Genomic DNA, 18,921 nt, shown 5'->3' on the forward strand with positions numbered 1-18,921 from the left:
TATATATATATATATATATATATATATATATATATATATAGAGAGAGAGAGAGAGAGAGAGAGAGAGAGGCAAACATAGAAACCCACAAACCATGAGACTTTCAATCTAAAGGAAGCCATGGGAAAAACCCTCCTAACTGAGAAAACAGTCCTAAGAAATATTTAACTACTTGGTAACTTAGCATGGATTAGGCAGAGAAATTCAATGACGGGTTCCCATATGTGTGGTTTGTCCTAGAAGAGACAGCACACATGGGTTCTATTTGTCCCAAACCTCTCTCATACCCAGTCTTCCCAACAAACCTTCAGCCATGCCCTGTTCTCTCTTTCATCAGCAATAATTGGAGGTTACACAGTATATTTTCCCATGCCCCATAAAACTCCAAGCCATCGACTCAGACATGTCTCCTTCAATTATTCATTCACAAAAATCTTTCCTTTACCACCCTCTCTTCGCCTCCTTTAATTCTTATTCAGTTGCTTCCTTGGAATCACAGCAATTGAAGAGAGAGAGAGAGAGAGAGAGAGAGCATGAGAAGTTTAAGAATACTCTTCTGTTTGTTCACATGCCTTCTCTTTTTACATGGTTTGGCAACTTCGCCTGCATACACACTTCAACATGGTACAATCTCTCAGCTTCTGTATTCATATATCTCTTTTAACTTGTTTTTCAAAAAATTTGAATCCTAATTATCGTAACAAAAACCCATGGCAGAAAGAGATCACAGAAAACTGGTGCATTTCAAATTGGATCGTGAGAATAAGGTTGGTTTGGCCAGTAGATTTTTGAGAAAACCCAAGTTCTTTTTTTCCTTCTTTTGTAGGAAAAATTAATGATTTAGGTATTTCTGAACATTAATGATTTTTTCTTTTTTTTTACTTACTGATATGAAGATTGATGGAGGAATGAAGATTCCTAAAGGAACACAAGGGCATGCTGCAGAGGCAGAATATGAGGCCAGTGAAGAAGAACTGATTTACCAGGTTGATTATCATGGAGTAACAACCCATCCTACTCCAAACCCTAAACATCCCAAACCCTAGTCCTTCTAGTTTTTTATGTTACCAAAATCAAATACAAAATCTTGGATTCTCCACATCTTGTGCTTATATCTTGTTTATAAAATTACTGGAGATGAGAAAATATGAAGTTTCTATGTTTCAAATGCAAGTAGTAATAACAACTCTCTCTCTCTCTCTCTCTCTCTCTCATACACACATTTTTAGGGAAGGTAGGTTGTCTATTGATGAGAATTATACCATTGCGTGCATCAATCCAAATAACAATTACATTACACCAGAAAATACAATGTTAAACAAAGGAACGACGAAAGTTGACAAGATAGTGCACTGACCTCAACGATATGAATTTGAAAGTATGTTGGGAAGTCCAACTTCAGCTATAAAAAACGTTGCAGCGAAAGCATTCCTTTCATGTATTGTTTCCTTACATTTCTATACCTGTCTAATAGCACATTGTAATTCTCAATAACATCCTCAAATATTATGCTCGAGCAAAAATCAGATTTGGCTTCGAAAAAGAGTTTTTCCACTTCTGCAACCTCTGAGACATTCATTTGAAGCAGGTCCTTGAAGACCAATAGAGGGTTATTGCAGTTAGTCCCGTCTTTACTATTAGTCAAAGCACTAATGTGTCCCAACCATCTCATCCAATGGAGAGAATCTCTTGCTGGGTACTCAATAGCAGATTTTACACTGGCAATTGCATCCGTGAAACTGCATTCTTCATGTATTTTGCTAATAAGGTGAGAGAAACATGCTTTTGGATTCAGGGAGAGAGTGTTTTCTCTCTCTCTAACAATGGGATCGAAGTTTGAAGGCAAAGGGATTGCAGAAACCAAGCACGCCTTTCTGAATATTGTGTCATGGCTCCCGACAAGCCTGATTGATACATGTAACAAATTAATAGACATGCTTTTCAAAAAAATTTGGCAACCGACATTGGGAGGAGCCAATCTCTCCCTTTTTTGGCACCAATAGTGGAGAGCAACATGAGTAAAGCCTTCCCACCTACACGAAAATCAACATTAGAAATCTGAAAACATTTCAGACCAGAATCTGAATTTTTTTTATTTCAACAAAATGATTTAATCGAAATTTTAGGGCAATGGAGAATAGCAGGGACATAAAAATCGCCAATCTGGATCAGGTTCGGAGGTGTGTGATCCAGGTCTAATGGAACATACCTAGTAAATTGCCTAAGTCCCATTGATTTTAAAGTTTTAATATTTTTTTGGGTTCTTTCTTATTTGACCCTGGAGAATTGGCCAATCCGGAAGAATCCAGCGAGTGACCTAGTCGGCCACCTGATCTGGATTTTAAAACTTGGAGGATAGTAACTAAATCATTGATAGATACCACATGTATCAGCAAATGCAAGAAGCAAAGATGCCGACGTGACATTGGCAGGCATACACTTTTACATGGAGAAGAATATGATTTGTATAAAGGCTTAATTACCATCGCGAACAATATTAAGAATCTCAAAGCAATTTATTGAAACAGAAGTAGTGTAATCATGGACTAAGGAACAGACAGGACAGTTACGTTATTTAGAAATTCATGTTTTCAGTAATCCATCTCCCTCCCTCCCTCCAGTTATGTTATGTAGAAGTTCATGTTTTCAGTAATCCATCTCCCGCCCTCCCTCCCTCCCTGCAGTTACGTTACATAGAAGTTCATCTTTTCATTAATCCATCTCCCTCCCACGCACACACAAGTTCAAACCCAACTGTTTATGCTATCTTAGAGATTGGTGATGCATTATATCATACCCCAGACCAACACATGCAAATGCAACTGCCATAATGCATTATATATCTCCACATCAATGCTGGTCCCAATCATCACAAGCCAATTAATTCAATAATTGGTGATAGACAACTATTCATCAAATTGGGAATATGGAAACTAATAACTAAAATGCAAGAGGAAAACAATTACAGCAACTCAAATAGTTGGGAGAAGCTAGATTCAATTCAAATATCTCTCGCGAAAAATAACAGGAAATACAACTATAAAACTGAAAACATTTCCCTGAATTCTTCAACTAAGTTAGATGGGTCCAAGAAAAAATATAGAGTCTTACTCAAATGGAGGTTCAACCTCAATACCGAGCGTCAAGTGTAAAGAGAACTCGGGAGAGTCAACAATTTCAGGGTCACCCATAACTGTCTGAGCCTCGTGAGCACAGCCTCTGGGAATATAAAGAATGTCCCCTTCTTTGAGCAAAATTTCTTTGGTTTTTCCGCTGCAACCTTCACTATCTGAAACATGCAGGGTATTTAGAGGTTCGTACAAGCGAGGTAGAAGAGTTGTTCGAGGAAAAATAGCCCATCTCTTACTCCCACGCAGTTGACATATAAATACACAGTGATCATCATAATGGCGCAAAAGACCCTGAGAATTAGGCGGTGTCAGATAAATGTTCGCACCAACAGATGGTTGCCCAAAAATCACAGCTAAGTTATCCGCAATTGCAGCAACTTTATCAGAGCGGAACTCCACACCACGAAGAGCAATTGTATATCCACTGTAATAAGCATCTCTACATTCATGCTCCATAACCTCTTTGGTGTTCTCAATGATGCTGCACGAGCTTTTGAGTTCAACAGTAAAATGAATCTCTTCCCCCAAATTCTCTTCATCTGGTAACGAAGTCAATTCCTTGACAGTTTTCACAAGTCGAATGTCCTGTCCATATATTAATGGGCCACCCATACTACCGTGGACCTCTTTGAGGAAATTTAGAATCTCCAATTCATCTGATGCAATAGGTGGGCAGGGAACCAAGCCTCGTAAGATAGAACCAAGGATGGTTTCAATACTTTCAGAATTAATGGACTGAATTAACGAGCCAATGATATTATCATAATCATCTGAAGCCTTAGATTTCTTCTTTAACAGTACAGGTGAATCCTCCCAATGGTTTGTCAAAAACATATCAAAGGAACATTCTGTATTTCCAAATATGCTTTCCTTAATGGCATCAACTGAGTAAGTAGTAAAGCAACAATGGATCATTGAGAGCCTAAATATGGTTTCAGCCAGATCAGACCATCTCTTAGAATTCGGCTGGCATTTTTGCTCTGGACAATCTGTTTCTATTTTTGGCAAATCCTGCAATTTTCCCTCCTGCAATTTGCCCAATAACTGTTTAAGATAGTCCAATGAGGAAGTAGCTAGCTCCTTTGGGATTTTCACCAAGCGATCTTTGTCACAAGCCTTAATTAGGGTTTCCAGTGATTGAAGAACTAGCACTAGGAATGAGTCTCCCTCAGAAAAACAATGATTTCCACTCAACCAACTCAAACAATAAGTGAATTCTTTAGAACAGTGCAGCTCCTGACAAAATAAAGACCTATTAGAAGTCAGGTGAGAACTATACATAAAACTTGATGAACATATTCATTATAGAAAATAATGGAGAAAAAGTGCTCCCGAATGAATTCCAAATAGTGGGTGGGCAAAGATTCCGGAAGATCAAAGACTGAGATTCTTGATCGGCTCGATGGCCGGTCTACTCCGGATAACACTGATCTGCATGCAGATGCTCAAATTAAATGCTTTCAAGTAATTCTTTGCAAACAAAATCATACATAGCATCTCTTGCATAGGCTTGGTGCATGTGTGTGTGTGCATGCTTGGATTCATGCCTCAAGAAATATCTATGATTTCTATAGCGAGGGACTCAATGCCACACCAAATGTTGAGAAAAAGAGCTTTTCTCCATTAAAGTGCTCAATCATTTAAAACTTTTCTTAAAGAATAGAAGAACTAGGCTGATGGTCTCATCCATAAAGGAGAATGCCTCTGCAGGAATTTCTATGTCCGACCAATAATAAATTGCCATCTATATATTTATACACTTGTGCTCTTGCACCATTTCTCTATAAGAGATACCTGCATATCGGAAATCAAAAAGCAGCCATAACAAAATAAAAGAAAAGGAAAAATGATACAAAGAACAGGAAACGGCAGATTTAAGAGTAAAGGACAATGGTCTTTTTCGACTGCAAATGAATATTAGGTTACATCTCAAACTATGCGGAGTACTTCACATAGCTTGCATGTGTTTTGAGATTTGAAATTCTACATTTATCTTATACAAGTTTTCACTATTGTTGCTGAAAGCAATAAAGTACACAAAACTGAAGTTAGAAATTACACCAAGACAGATAGGCACTATCACCTTATAGAGATAGAAACTATGGGCGAGAGATAGGCACTATCACCTTATAGAATCGTGTATGTTATAGAAGAAAATATATGGCCTACCAAGCGTCTGGTAATTTGGTTCGGTCATATTTCAACTTTAATGACAGCCAATGTTGAGTACAGTCCCTTTCTCTTTCTGTGAGTACAGAAGAACTAGAAATTGGAAACTCCATTTTTCATCTAAAATTCCGTAATGCAAACATTTTAAACCTTACTCCAAATCAATGATAAACCAGAAAAATAAAAAAGAAATACCTTTAAATTGACATCCACCATTAGTGTAATTCATGAATTTTCTTATTGCTAATAGAATATAGCTCGAAATGAACATCATGAAGATATCAATAAAATTTATAAACCCATTTTTTGATGATTGAACTTTTATTGATTGAATGGAGTGTACAATTTATGAACTCGTAATAACTGTAGTTAGGTTTCATTCTCACTTTGTTCACTGAGTCCAACAAAATTGATTTAGAAATCAAATACAAAAAGCGGGGATTCACACAAAATAAAACAAGATAAAGAAAAAAAAAAGATCCATGCTAGTAACTCACAATATCTTCTCAGTGAACGGAATGGATCAAAGAAATGTATTAACTCATTTTTTCGATGATCGAATTTTTATTGATGAATGGAGTGTACAATTTATGAACTCCTAATAACTGCAATTAGGTTACATTCTCACTCTATTCAATGAGTCCAACAAAATTGAAGTAGAAACTGAACAGAAAAAGCAGGGATTGACGCCAAATAAAACAACATAAAAGAAGAAAAAAAGCTATGCTAGTAACTCACAATATCTTCTCAATGGAAGATGATTTGCACAGAGATTCACTTCCAATTGTGGTTGTGGCCAAATCCATAACAGCATTACACGCAGCCATGACCACCCTTCTCTTATTGCTCTCAAGCATGGATACCATTGCATTAACTATTTCTTCATCAGAAACCAACTTTATATTAGCTTCTAAAGACCAAAGAGAAACTGCTCCAACAATCTCTACGCTCCTTACAGCTACATCTGGGTATCTGAAAAAACCCCAATGTAAAAAAAATTATTTCCTGAATTTTTCAGCTTAATTTAATAACAACCCAGTAATTATCTTGCAATTCAATAACTCAAAGGAAATTCAAAGCTCCCAACATCAAACAAAAAGATGGGTTTTTTTTTGTTAGTCCATGAGAAAAAGAATAGGCAGAAAAGGAAACCCAAAGCTCCAAAAATGAATAAAAATAAGTGTTTTGTATAGTGAGCCCATAAGATGAAGACTAAGAAATCAATTTATGAGCTTTCAATCATAGGATCAAATTAGACTGTTGTAAAAGTATTCTACATATAAATTTGTTTCTAGGTAGAAATACGCAAATAATAAGGAGGAAATTGATGTTGAAGTTAAGTAGAGAGAGATTAGAGAAAGAAACTTGCCTGGTTTTAAGTAGCAGAGGAAACAGCGATAGAACCCCATCTGGTAAAATATCCTGAGGAGCCAGGGAGCCATTTGGGGGTGTTCTAATTAATCTGAGATAAAAATTTAGCACCTTTTTGAGGGTGGACAAACCCTGCTCAGTATGAATCATTGAGTAAGCAGCAAGCATTTGAGGAAAGAGATTTTGGGTAGAGATATGGGTTTCGGAGCTGTTTCTCTTTCTCTTTCTCTTACCGCCCACCATTGTGGCTCTGCAATGTTTTAATGAGAAAACCACCTCTCTCTCTCTCTCTCTCTCTAAGACCTCTCCCTCTCAGACATGTATCTATTTTTCTCTCTAAGAGCTCTCTCTAAGGGGAAATGGTGGTATCATTATGCATTTAGGGCCGAGTTCTCGCGCGAAACCATGACTAGGAATGCACTTTCTCCGAATTACTGAATCTAGGGGTGGCGGCAACGGGTCGAGTCGGTACACGAAAATATTTCTCATGAAACTGAAACCCGAGAGACCTAAACTTTGAAGGGTGATAAAGCCGAAGTCGAAGTACAGCAAAACTTCATCTTTGGAACTTTTGTAGTGTTTTTTTATATATATTATTTGAATATTATAATTAAAAATACATATTTATATTTGTTAAAATATTATATATTGAATATTATTTAATTAATAACACCATTTGGATCGGGTAGGATCTATTTGGACGCAAACCTAACCCGTTGGGTTCAATACCCAAACCCAAACCATGTCTAGTCATCGTGTCTAGGACATCCATTGCCATCCCTAGGACATTTTTTTACTGAAATGCCCTTGAGCTTGCTATATAAGTGATCAAATTTGGCAACCCTACGTTAATTACCAAAAAGATTAATCGCCTTGGTGCAGTGGCTCTCCCTATACTCCCTATATATAGAGACACATATGATATGATTTCATGTCACTATATTATCGTAATGGGATTGTATGTTATGAGACCACTCCATTCATGAAGCAGAGTTGTATACACTGGTGCTACATCTTGACCTTTAGTTGTTTAAGATCATCATCGAAGGAGATTCAGCAAATGTTATTGGTTGGTGTTGTCATACCGCTCTCGTACCTTGAAGGCTTAGTGGTGCCATGGATAAGATTTTGTGGGCTTTGAGAGACCGGGAAACTTCTTACAGTTTTATTCACAGACTTGTAAATTCAGAAGCCGACTCTTTAGTTGCCCTAGCCACAGCTTCTTAAGGGCCTATTTTGGGCTCTCCTTGTTTTTCCTGTTTTTCTCCATTTTATCCTTTATTCCTTTTCCTCTTTCTTTTTTGTTTTTCTCCTTTTTATCCTTTATTCTTTTTCCTATTTCTTTTTCTTTTTCTTCTTTGTATCTTGCTTTTTCATTACCTTAATGAATATGACCCTTTCGCAAAAAAAAACTATTTATCTTCTGTACATAGAGGTTACAATCATTTTTAACAAGTAGATGTGAAATCTAATTAATGAAAGTGTATCACAACAATTCGAGGAATTTTATTTCAAACTTAAGCATCCCTCAACCATTCGATTTCAAATGTAACCTCCTTGTATAAAAAATAAATAGTCTCATTGTATACATTTCCTATTGTAATATAATGAAATTATATTTCTAGAAAATCATATTCGTGGCATTTATATGATCCTAAATTTTGCAAACTCGTTATTGCCCAACAATCAATCCTTTAAAAAAAAGTCATTTTACACCGTCCAAAAGAGGCCCCCCTCTACAATGAATCTAGACCTTTTATTGGGTGAATTTTAAAATCTAAACTCTAACTCAAAGTCATATATATATATATATATATATATATATATATATAGTTTATCTAATAATAAATCTATCCACAAAATTTGGAAAAGAAAAGGAATCTCACTACAGCCTAGATATAAGCATCTCTCAAACAGGACGGCCCTTGTTAATTTGGTGAAGAAAATACTTTTTAATGTATATTTTTAAAGGAAAAAGTTTATATAAGGTTCCAACCTTAACACGTAGAACTACGGATGCCCCTCAAAAATCCATCGGAAAAAGTAGTTTTAATGTTGAAAAACCCTTTGATTGATGATCTCGACATCGAGATGTATGACCATGAAAATAAAAAGATTTTAAGTCTCAAAAATAGTGCATTTTACAACATATTATCTACACCGTCCATTTTCAATATTTTCATATGTTTATAGATCTACTTGATTTTAACCATTTTTTAAATTTAAATTTTTATAATTAGATATAAAAATAGACTTTGAGATAATCCTAAGAACATTTTACATCAAAATTATATATCATGATAAAATTTGAAGGTGCACTTTACTTCTACAGCTGCAAATGCATCCCTATGCCAAGTGCACCTATTTTTAAATTTTATTTTTTTATAATTATTTATCATAATAAAAAGAATATATATTTTAAAATGAGGATCAAACATGTGGCCCTAGCATGATTTTTTAATAGTGTTTCATCATATTACTACAAATGGTTGTACAAAATATACATGTGTACCTTGAACCCTTTATAAAGTTAATAGACTAGTTTATCAGGGAATTAATTTTAGTAATTTCCCTTTCTTAATTACCAAAACAACTTAATCGACTTGGTGTGAGCACACTGAGAGACTGAGTTTGATAAACTACCTCCTCTCTCTCTCTTTCTCTCGATGTAATAAAGTAACCTTGAACTAAACCTTTGTCTATTTTTACATGGTTCGATGAAATGCCCTTCATTAACTAGAACTCTAATCTCTCTCTTTCTCTCTCTCTCTAATCTACTCCCGCATAAGTAGAATATCCATCTACTCCCTCAGATGAAATCTCAATGGAGAGTTAATTTTAAGACCCAAAATTTTGAGGGTGTAACCTCTTCAACCAATAGATTAACCTCAAAAATTCCTAATTTTACCCTCTATGCACTCCAAAAATTAACATCTTGATATTGAATAAAGACCGTTTAATTTTCACGTCTAATTTTCAAATGGTGAGAGCTAAAAGTTAGAAAATTAAAGATCTTTTTTTAAAAAAATATATTATCTAGTAGTTCTTAAGTTGTTCTCAAAATTTTGATTGAAACAATCCTCCCAAGTAGATATGCTAAACGAGGGACTAAAAGTAAACTATGCTTACAAGGGAGCATAATATACACACTCGATAATTATTGGTAAACAATTCTAGGATTGCTCTCTCTTACTCTTTTCTCTCGTCTTTTTCTTTTTTTAAGAGAGAGAGAGAGAGAGAGAGAGAGAGAGAGTAGGTTAGACGGATTGGAGCCCACAAGCTCACATATGATGCAACTGCCTTCAGCTATGGGCTTTAACCCAATCATACTAGGTCTGTCAATGAGGATGCATTTACACAACAATATTTTTTTTTTTTTTTGCTAGAACAATATACACAACAATATATGAAGATTGGACATACTAAACAAATTTTCTCACCTATAATTCCTGCAATTTTCTTAATCCCCATGCTCTCTCTCTCTCTCTCTCTCACAAACACAAACTTTCTCATCTAACTCTTGCAACTTTCAAACTCCCCATGCCCTCTCTCAAATGTGGGAAAAGTAGTCTGATAGAGAGGGAGGATTCTGGTGATGGGTCAGGGAATTTGGTTTCAGTGAAGGTTAGTGAGCGGGTTAGTGATGGATGTGAAGGCCGTTTCTAAAAGCCAAAATTTGAATAAAAAATAAAAGAGGAATGCAAAAACGATAAGAAGTCAACTCTATGAAACTAATATGTGATAATTTATCATTGTTTTATTTCAATCCAAAAACCCATCATCTGCACCTGTTTAACAGGTAGCACAACTGCATCGCCAAAGAGACTCTGCAAAAACCAAAAATGGAGAGAAGAAACAAAATCAACAAGAGAAAAGTAGAACAAAAGCTAAATATATACTCATAAATGAGAAAAAAATCACCTAAGTTTTTTTTAATTCAGAGGTCATCCCCAGAATTGTTTCCAAGGAGCTTCGCCAACTCTCCACTTTCATAGGCTTCCACAGTATCTGAGATATTATCAATGCACGATTTCAGTATAAGAAAACATACAAATTATTAGTTTGTCATTGATTTTTGTGTCAACTAGAAATATACAGGAGTGTCTTGCAAAAATGAAGAAAGTGATTCAGCAGGAGTGCTAATGGCAGGTAAAACAAAGGCGTACCCACCATCCATTCCCAATGATGGATGGCCATACTTTACTCCATTGGATTATATATTTCCCCTTAGGAACATCACAAACATGAGAGAAATTAATGTTCTTACCATCTGATCCACCTAAGCGCTTTCCATTGATAAACACTTGAGGTACTGTTTGCTTCCCGAACATCTGACCCAAAGCATCTTGAATATCACTTCCATCATCTGTAAAAATTAATCCGTCAAAATTATAAACGTGAACATGAGTAAACAACACTTCGTCCAGCATGGAGAGAGAGAGAGAGTTTATATTAACCCCTCCCTTATATGACTGGGAGAGAATTTCTATTATCGCCCTCCATACATGAGTGAGAGAAAGAGAGTTCATATTAACCCCTTCCATATGTGAGAGAGAGAGAGAGCTTATATTAACCCCTTCCACACATAAGTGCGCACACACAAACACACACAGATTATATGAACCCCTTCCGTATGTTGTTGCCCTGTTTTGCTTGTGCTTACACCAAGTATATATCTAAAACTGAATATACAGGTCCAAATATAAAAATTCTATATCCTAGCTATAGATTTTAATAATGATGATATAAACATCAGAGAATGTTTTGGTTGTAAACGAGTTAACTAGGCACCTACAAGCTGAGGTACCACAGTATATGTATTCATATATGAAATAGTTTTGATTGATGAGACTAGAGGTGACGTCAATGCAAAGTTACAACTTTGGAATGACACTTTGGAATGTAAAGGTTTTCAAATTAGCAGGACTAAGACAAAATATATAGAATGCAAGTTTAGTAATAATAGGAATAGGAAAGAGGAAGTAGTTCAAATTGATGGCCAAGAAATACCTAAAAGAGATTATTCTTTATATTTTGAGTCGATAATCTAAGAGATTGGAGAGCTTGAGGAAGATGTCACGTATAGAATTAGTGTTGGGGGGCAAAGTAGAGATGTACATCTGAAGATTTATGTGATCGCCACCTTTAAATAAAATTGAAGGGGAAATTCAATAGAATAGTTATAGACCAACCATGCTTTATAGAACCGATGTGGAGCAGTCAAGAAATAATATATTCATAGGATGAGTGTAGCTGAGATGAGGATGTTGAGATGGACTAGCGACAAAAGAAAAAATGATAGAATTTGGAATTAAACATTTAAAAGAATTTAAATGTGGCTCCAATAGGTGATAAGATAAGAGAAAGTAGACTTAGGTGAATTGCCCATGTGCAGCGTAGGGCCAATACAACACTGGTTAAGAGGTACAATTTCAATCACTTGGTTCAAGTGGAAGGTTCTAAAATGGCAAAGGAAAGTCCCAAAATAATATGGATGGCAATAATGAGAAAATATATGGTGACTTATGATCTTACTAAGGATATGACCCTTAATAGAGAAGAATGTCGAAATAAGATTCATGTAGTCGACCCCAAATCAGTGATTTGAAAAGTAGACCGCGCAACGCCTAAGTGGTCTAGAAGGCCTTGGCGGCCAAACTAGGTGGGCGGTTCTTGGGCAGCCGCCTAGGGGTGGAAATACCATTTCTTCAGGGTTGTTTTGGGGTTTTTTTGAAAAAAAATTGTTTTTAAAGGTGAGTTTTCGATTCATTTAAAACCTAAACCCACTAGAGCCCATTTTAGAGAGAGAAACCTCAAAAAAAGACTAGATTTTGTGATTTTCATTGGATCGAAATATTTCTCAAAGTTATAGGAAATGGATCCAAACATCACCCATTAAGATCATATTTAGTTTTAGAGTTTTTTAGTCCTATTAGATAGTGTTTTTGAATATTTTAGCACTAGAAAACATCTCAGAGGTGGGAGTTTAGAATTCGAGCAATCAAAATAAGTGCAAAACTTTATTTTTTAGATTGCTTCTATTATTTTGAGATGTCTTCTTCAGGATCTAGTCGAAGTAGTGATCCAAATTGGAAATATGGATATAACCCGAATAAAATGACAAAAATTACATAAAATGCAATTATTGTGAATAGGATACAAAAGGGCCAAAATGGATATAACCAGTTTAAAAAACATCTTATCAGAATAAAGGAAGAGAAATGTTGCCCCTTGTAAAAATATTCCTGAAGCTATCAGAGAGGAGATTCACTAATATATGAGTTCAGTAAAACACAAACAGGAACAAAATCCTTGTCATTTGGATAGGTCTATTTTTTGTTTTGCTAAAAGAAGTGATCCGGGTTGGAAGTATGGCTATAACCCAAAACCAAACGATGAAAATTGTATAAGGTGTAAGTTTTGTGAAAAAAATATCAATAGGGCTATTAATCGATTCAAGAAACATCTTGCCGATATTAAAGGGAATGTTGCTTCTTGTAAAAAGGTTCCTGAAGCTATTCAGGATGAAATTAAACAATCTGTGAATTTAGTAGAACCAGAAAATGATGAAAATGAGCCTTGTTTATAAAAATATCTTCTCTAGGTTCTTCTAGAAGTAGTGATCCGAGTTGGAAGTATGGTCATAACCCGAATCCGAATGACAAAAATCGTATTAAATATTATTATTATGGAAAGGATACTAATGAGGGCATTTACCAATTCAAAAAATACCTTGCCGGTATTAAGGGGGATGTTGCCCCGTGTAAAAATGTTCATGGGGCTACCAGGGAGGAGGTTATACAATCTTTGAGTTTAAGGAAGTACAAAACGAAAGAAAAGGGTATAGCAACCAAGACTTGTATGGACTCATCTGCACAAAGTAAGAGGGAAGTAGAAGAAGAGGAGGAAGAGTCAGATTTAGAAGAAACAGAGAAAGACGAGCGTTATGTTGAAGAGGGAGAAGACAATAATGATGATGGCCTCAAATCTTATACATATGATGGGGCTTACCCTACTCCGTCTGATGATGATGATGACTAAGAGTGAAGAGTTGAAGACGCTTGACTCTTGGTGTTGACTGTTGACTATTGAGTCCTAGAGTGTATGTTTTCTGAAAATTTCAGTATATTTTCTTTTTCTTATGTTTAGTTTCTAGTTCCTAGTTTCTATTATCTAACTCTTGTGTGTATGCTTGTATGGTTCTCACATTGTATGAAAATATAGATTATGGACTATCAAAATTCTCCTCATTCATGAAAATATGGATTATGGACTATGAGTTATATAATTATACTGTTAGATTTGGTATATAGTTATGGATAAAAATTCTAACATTTTTCTTTCTATTGGACCGCCCAAGTTCTGGGCGCCTGCCTAAGTGCCCGCTAGGCGCTGGGCCGCCTGGACCCCCCTGGTCACCTAGGTGCCGACTAGAGATTTTTGAAACATTGCCCCAAATAGTTGGGATAAAGCTCGGATGATGATGACATAAATATCAAAGAGTCTTGAACAAAAGCAAGAAGACTACAATACATGGAACAACTATAACGCCATAACAAAAAGCAAAATCATTCTTGAGGATGTAACACAAAAGTTGCTAGTTTTTGCTATGATGGAGGAAAGCAATCCTCCTTGATGTACTTTTCACTATAATTGACTTCTATCAAACCTTACGTTCAAATGACTTAAAGCTCCACCCATCTTCTTTTTGGTTAGAACATAGAGACCCCCAATTGGTTGGTCACCATTATTGTTTTATATACGTGAGTATGGATGTCTTCTACTCTTCTCCCGATATGTTCAACAACACTAACTTTTCCTTCAGGAGCAATTCATTAGCTCCACGTCTTTATCCAAAAAGACCCTAAGCATTTAAGTTCAAAGGATCAACGGATAAGGAGAAATTTAATGAAACAAAAATATTGATGCTTTTGAAAGGGTTTCACCACAAGAAACATAGTTGGAGTGGGATTATGTTCCATTGACCAATAATGCTCCCCATGTTTAGGTTCTTGGAAGGTACTTGTTGTCACATACTTGACGTTAGGTTCGAACCTTGAGGCTGATCTCAAACATTTGAGAAGTAAGACAAAGTGAAAAATATAAGGACAGCAGTAGGAACAAAATTTCAAGAAAAAAAAATATGATGTATGGGCATCACTGCTAAAATGATATTTGAAACATCCAAAACATAGAAACATCCAATCCATTAGAATACCACTTTACAAAATGATATTTGAAATTTAATGACATATTGCACCTAACAATTGCTATAGTGGTAAAATCAGTTAGAAACATAGAAAATATGGAAAGGAAGGAATGGAGCTGGAATTCCTTGACAATTTTATCCATAACAGTAAATCATTTATTTCGATAATCAAAGAGATAGGTAGAAGGCAAAACTTCCATAATATAAGTTAGAAGGCTATCAATCCCATTATGAGAAAAAGAAAAATATTATAATGAGTGTCTCGTCAACAGCGCCATACACAAAGTATTGAGATATAATTAGGGTGTTAGCAGGCTAACCTCTTTCGTCAAGCTCAATGACATGAGGTGTCTTGTTCAACTGTTTGAAAATCGACTTTGCCCTTTTACAATAGCTGCAGAGAAGGAAAAAAGTATCAGAGACTTCTATGTTGTACTTTCTCTAATTAAGCTAGCTAAAAATAGCATGGATACGTCAATTCCATATTTATGCAGCAGCATGTCATATTACTGAAATTCTTGCTACTCAAGGTAATTCTTTTCCTTGTAGTTATCATGCTTTCATAAACAATGCTAGCCTATCAGGAACTACCATTTAATGTATTGGAAACATAAAGATGACCCTTAATCAAGATAAGCTATCCTACTACCAAGGTCTATCACAAATTTCAGCAGTGGTTTAAGATACATGAACAAAGAATAGATGGGTTAAAATTTTATGGTCAATCATAAACTAAAAAATAGAAAAATTAAAAATCCACCCATGTTATCACGTTATAACTTGACGTTGATGTTATTAGTACTCAGTGAGAAAACTCATCATATTTAGGGAAATTATAGATATCCCCCCAAAATGAACTTTGTAGACATCTTGCCCCCCAATACTTTTTGTATCACATCCTAGACCCCAACATTAATTTTTCTTGTATTTACCCGCCAATCAAAAAGTCAATAAAATTAGAACTAAAATGCTTACTTGGTGCCAGCAACAATAGGAAAGCTTACCTGAATAAGTCATTCATAGCCCAACCAAGTTTTCTCGACCGGATTTCTCAAGGTCATAAATATTCTCCCATTTATGTGATTAAGACAAGTACATTGCAACAATTAACATAGAAATTTTTCTATGTATAAAAAATAATCCACAAAGAAATAAAGAAATCCAGTAAAAAAAATGAATTTCAAATTAAGTCTTAACCATCAAGGACACTCAACCAATTTATACGTCATTAGGTGCAACCATTTTAAATTCTATATCCGTAACAATATATAATACATAGCATTGTTTTACAGAAATCAAGATAGTTGTTTTTACTTTTTATGGCTATCCAAGACAAAGATCATTCGAACTAAACCCCACAAAAGAAAATGCGAACTGAAAAAGACAAAGGATATTGTGAATATAAAAACAACATTGTTATATGCATCATATCTACTTTACCGCCCAATTTTTATGTCATGGATCCCAGTCCTACAACATCCAATCCTCAATGTATTTCTTCCTAATATACTTATATTGAAAACCCAAAATCAATTTGTGTTAGCCATTCTTGCATAACACTAGAACAGTGAAGATACAAAGGTTTCCAAAGTTATTGGACATGGTAATAAGCCCCATAGTTTTCCAAAGTTCAGTTATAATGGCATCGAACAATCCATTCAATTATGTAAATATCACTGAACTTTTGAACCCTAAAAGTTTGAAGCAAGGAATGGAGAGCTCAATAGAAAACATGCATATGTTAACATGAAGATACAAAGGGATGTTGAAATTTGAATAGAGGTGAAGAGCATAAAATCAACATAATATTCACAATATGCACATTGTCAACTCTAACTGTTCCCTTTTAAAGTTATCGGGCATGGTTATAAGCCCTGTAGTTTTCCAAATTTCAGTTATAATGGCATTGAACTATCCATTCGATTATATAAATATCACTGAACTTTTGAACCCCAAGTGTGAAGCAAGGCATGGAAAGTTCAATAAAAAACATAAATTTCTACTACACAAAAAGCTATGCAACATGGACATGCGTGTCAAAGGTTTTCTGTGCATGTCAACACACCAAGAAGACGATTACACACTTTAGCAGCCTGGACACTTTGTCTTAACATTTTTTCTTGAAGTTATGATATAAAAGTACCTTATCTCAAGAAATCTCACTTCCCCCTTTTTTTAAGTGGCATACAGTCTTCTCATGTCTGAAATGTCAATTTTGATATTAACATATCTGACACTTGTATCCGTGTCACATACTAACATATGAATCCGTGTCTATAATCGATGTAACAGGCAATAAATATAAACCTAAAATATACTTTGATCTCTACGATAAATGAGATAATTCTTATAGTATTACCTTTTTCATCTCAAAATCAATATCAAACAAGAAAAATCTCTCTGTTCAATTTAGCTGCTTTTTTGTTCGAACAAAAAAAACCCAATAAATTTTCCGAGCGTTTTTCTAGCACAGAAATTCGTCATCCATGAGAAAACCAAATGATTCTTTTGAATTTGACGAAGAAAACAAAATAAACTAAGCAAATTGAAGTCCCACTATAACAGATATATAAATTGGGCATAAGCAACAAGATTCACATGCCATATCCAAAAAAATACACAGGAAATGCAAGTGATAGAGAGAAAAAGAAAAAAAAAACCCCTGGACCTGATCAAATCTAGAGAGAGAGCTGGAGAGAGATAAGCTTACGGGCAATAGGATTTGGAGAAAATCACAATGTCGTTTGAAGAGATGCTTTCTCTCACAAAACGACGCTCTGCTTTCCCTGCCATTGAAGCCAAACAGAGAGAGAAGAATAGGAACAAAAACAGAAGAAGGCCTCTATTGAACTTCTCCATTATATGCTGATGAGAAAAAATGGCAAAAATCGTAGCGAAAGATAAATCAAATGCAAATTTCAGCGAGAGAGAGAGACAGGCGAAATCAATAGCAGAATTCTTAAAGAGAGGGCAGAAAACAATGGCAAAAATTCGTGATACGAGAGGAGCGAGAGGGAGGGGAGAGGAGCGAAATCAAAGGCAGATTTCGTAGAGAGAGAGAGAGAGAGAGAGAGAGAGATAGAGAGAGAGAGGGGGGGAGGCGTAATCAATAGAAATGCTAGAGGGAGAAACGACACCAAGGCCAAAAGATTACAAGTTCCCCAGGGAGCCCATTATACATTTACTCCCTTGGATAAAAGTCTTAAGGTATACCTCTAAAATTGGGTTCAAACTTATAACTACGTGTGGTTTGAATAAGGTTACAAGGTTAAACAATCAAAATAAGGTGTACCTCTAAATTTTTTTGTGAGATGTAATTTTGGTTCCGATAATTCTTAAGATAGTGCGAGAATTTATTTTTATCTCTAATTTTAAAATTTGAAACTTCAAATATGATTCAAATCAAGTATCATGAAAATGGGCGGTCCAGATAATGTAACCCTATATTAAACTTTTTCCTCAAAATATTAGCAGGATGTAAGGTGTGGTTTGTACAGAGCCGAGGCTCTAAACAATAAAATTAGAGCCCACATTCAAATAGTGTATGAGAAATGTAGTGCTAATATCGAAAATGTTTTACTAACCTTAAAATATATTTTTATCTTTAATTATAAAATTTAAAGCTTCAAAAATAGTGTAGATCGAACAGATCTATGAAAACTTAAATAACTTAAAAATTGACGGTGCACAAATACCTTACAATATGCATTATTTCCAAAACTTGAAATCTATTTGTTTCTCAAGTCCATGTATCTTGATGTTTAGATGATGAATTTGAGGATTTGGGCATCAAAACAACCTCTTTTAGTGAAATTTTTGAGGTGGGCTCTAATTTGATTGTATAGAGCCTAAGCTCTATATAAACTTTTCCCTATAAGTAATTGACAACACAGAACCAATAGGTACCCCACCAGGTTTAATTTGGATTCGACCTAATACATCTATAAATCATATTAAAAAATGATTTGTATCATAAAACTTTTATTTTAAAAATATTATAAAGTTCCTAAACCTTACTTAAAAAGTTTAAATTTTTTAAAATT

The 18,921-nt window shown here is 35.0% G+C and overlaps 2 protein-coding genes and 1 long non-coding RNA gene across 9 annotated transcripts; 1 reads left to right on the forward strand and 2 right to left on the reverse strand.

Moving 5' to 3' along the window:
• Nucleotides 1-78: 78 nt before the first annotated feature.
• Nucleotides 79-7,232, reverse strand: LOC148779635 (uncharacterized). 7 transcript variants are annotated; one of them, XM_088853034.1, is made up of 5 exons: nt 6,668-7,230; nt 6,037-6,270; nt 3,110-4,381; nt 1,356-2,031; nt 79-612 (listed from the first exon to the last, which is right to left on the reverse strand). In XM_088853034.1, the coding sequence occupies exons 1-4, from the start codon at nt 6,910-6,912 to the stop codon at nt 1,401-1,403; spliced, it is 2,382 nt and encodes a 793-aa protein (XP_088709160.1). In that variant the 5' UTR covers nt 6,913-7,230; the 3' UTR covers nt 79-612; nt 1,356-1,400. The 7 variants fall into 7 exon arrangements, with proteins under 7 accessions (XP_088709160.1, XP_088709165.1, XP_088709163.1 ...); XM_088853039.1 differs by having other exon boundaries at nt 3,110-4,365; nt 6,668-7,213; XM_088853037.1 differs by having other exon boundaries at nt 3,110-4,560; nt 6,668-6,910.
• LOC148779636 (uncharacterized) lies at nt 528-1,166 on the forward strand. Its single transcript, XR_016045419.1, has 3 exons — nt 528-622; nt 716-765; nt 895-1,166. It is a non-coding gene; the product is annotated as an uncharacterized LOC148779636 (long non-coding RNA).
• A 3,149-nt stretch (nt 7,233-10,381) lies between the features above and the next one.
• Nucleotides 10,382-18,130, reverse strand: LOC18435634 (glutaredoxin-C4). Its single transcript, XM_006845677.4, has 5 exons — nt 17,589-18,130; nt 15,199-15,272; nt 10,937-11,035; nt 10,591-10,677; nt 10,382-10,496 (listed from the first exon to the last, which is right to left on the reverse strand). The coding sequence occupies exons 1-4, from the start codon at nt 17,735-17,737 to the stop codon at nt 10,607-10,609; spliced, it is 393 nt and encodes a 130-aa protein (XP_006845740.2). The 5' UTR covers nt 17,738-18,130; the 3' UTR covers nt 10,382-10,496; nt 10,591-10,606.
• Nucleotides 18,131-18,921: the final 791 nt, after the last annotated feature.

This window comes from Amborella trichopoda, chromosome 12 (assembly GCF_054954075.1).
Source record: "Amborella trichopoda isolate Santa Cruz 75 chromosome 12, AtrichopodaSantaCruz75HAP2 v2.0, whole genome shotgun sequence".
Lineage (NCBI taxonomy): Eukaryota > Viridiplantae > Streptophyta > Magnoliopsida > Amborellales > Amborellaceae > Amborella > Amborella trichopoda.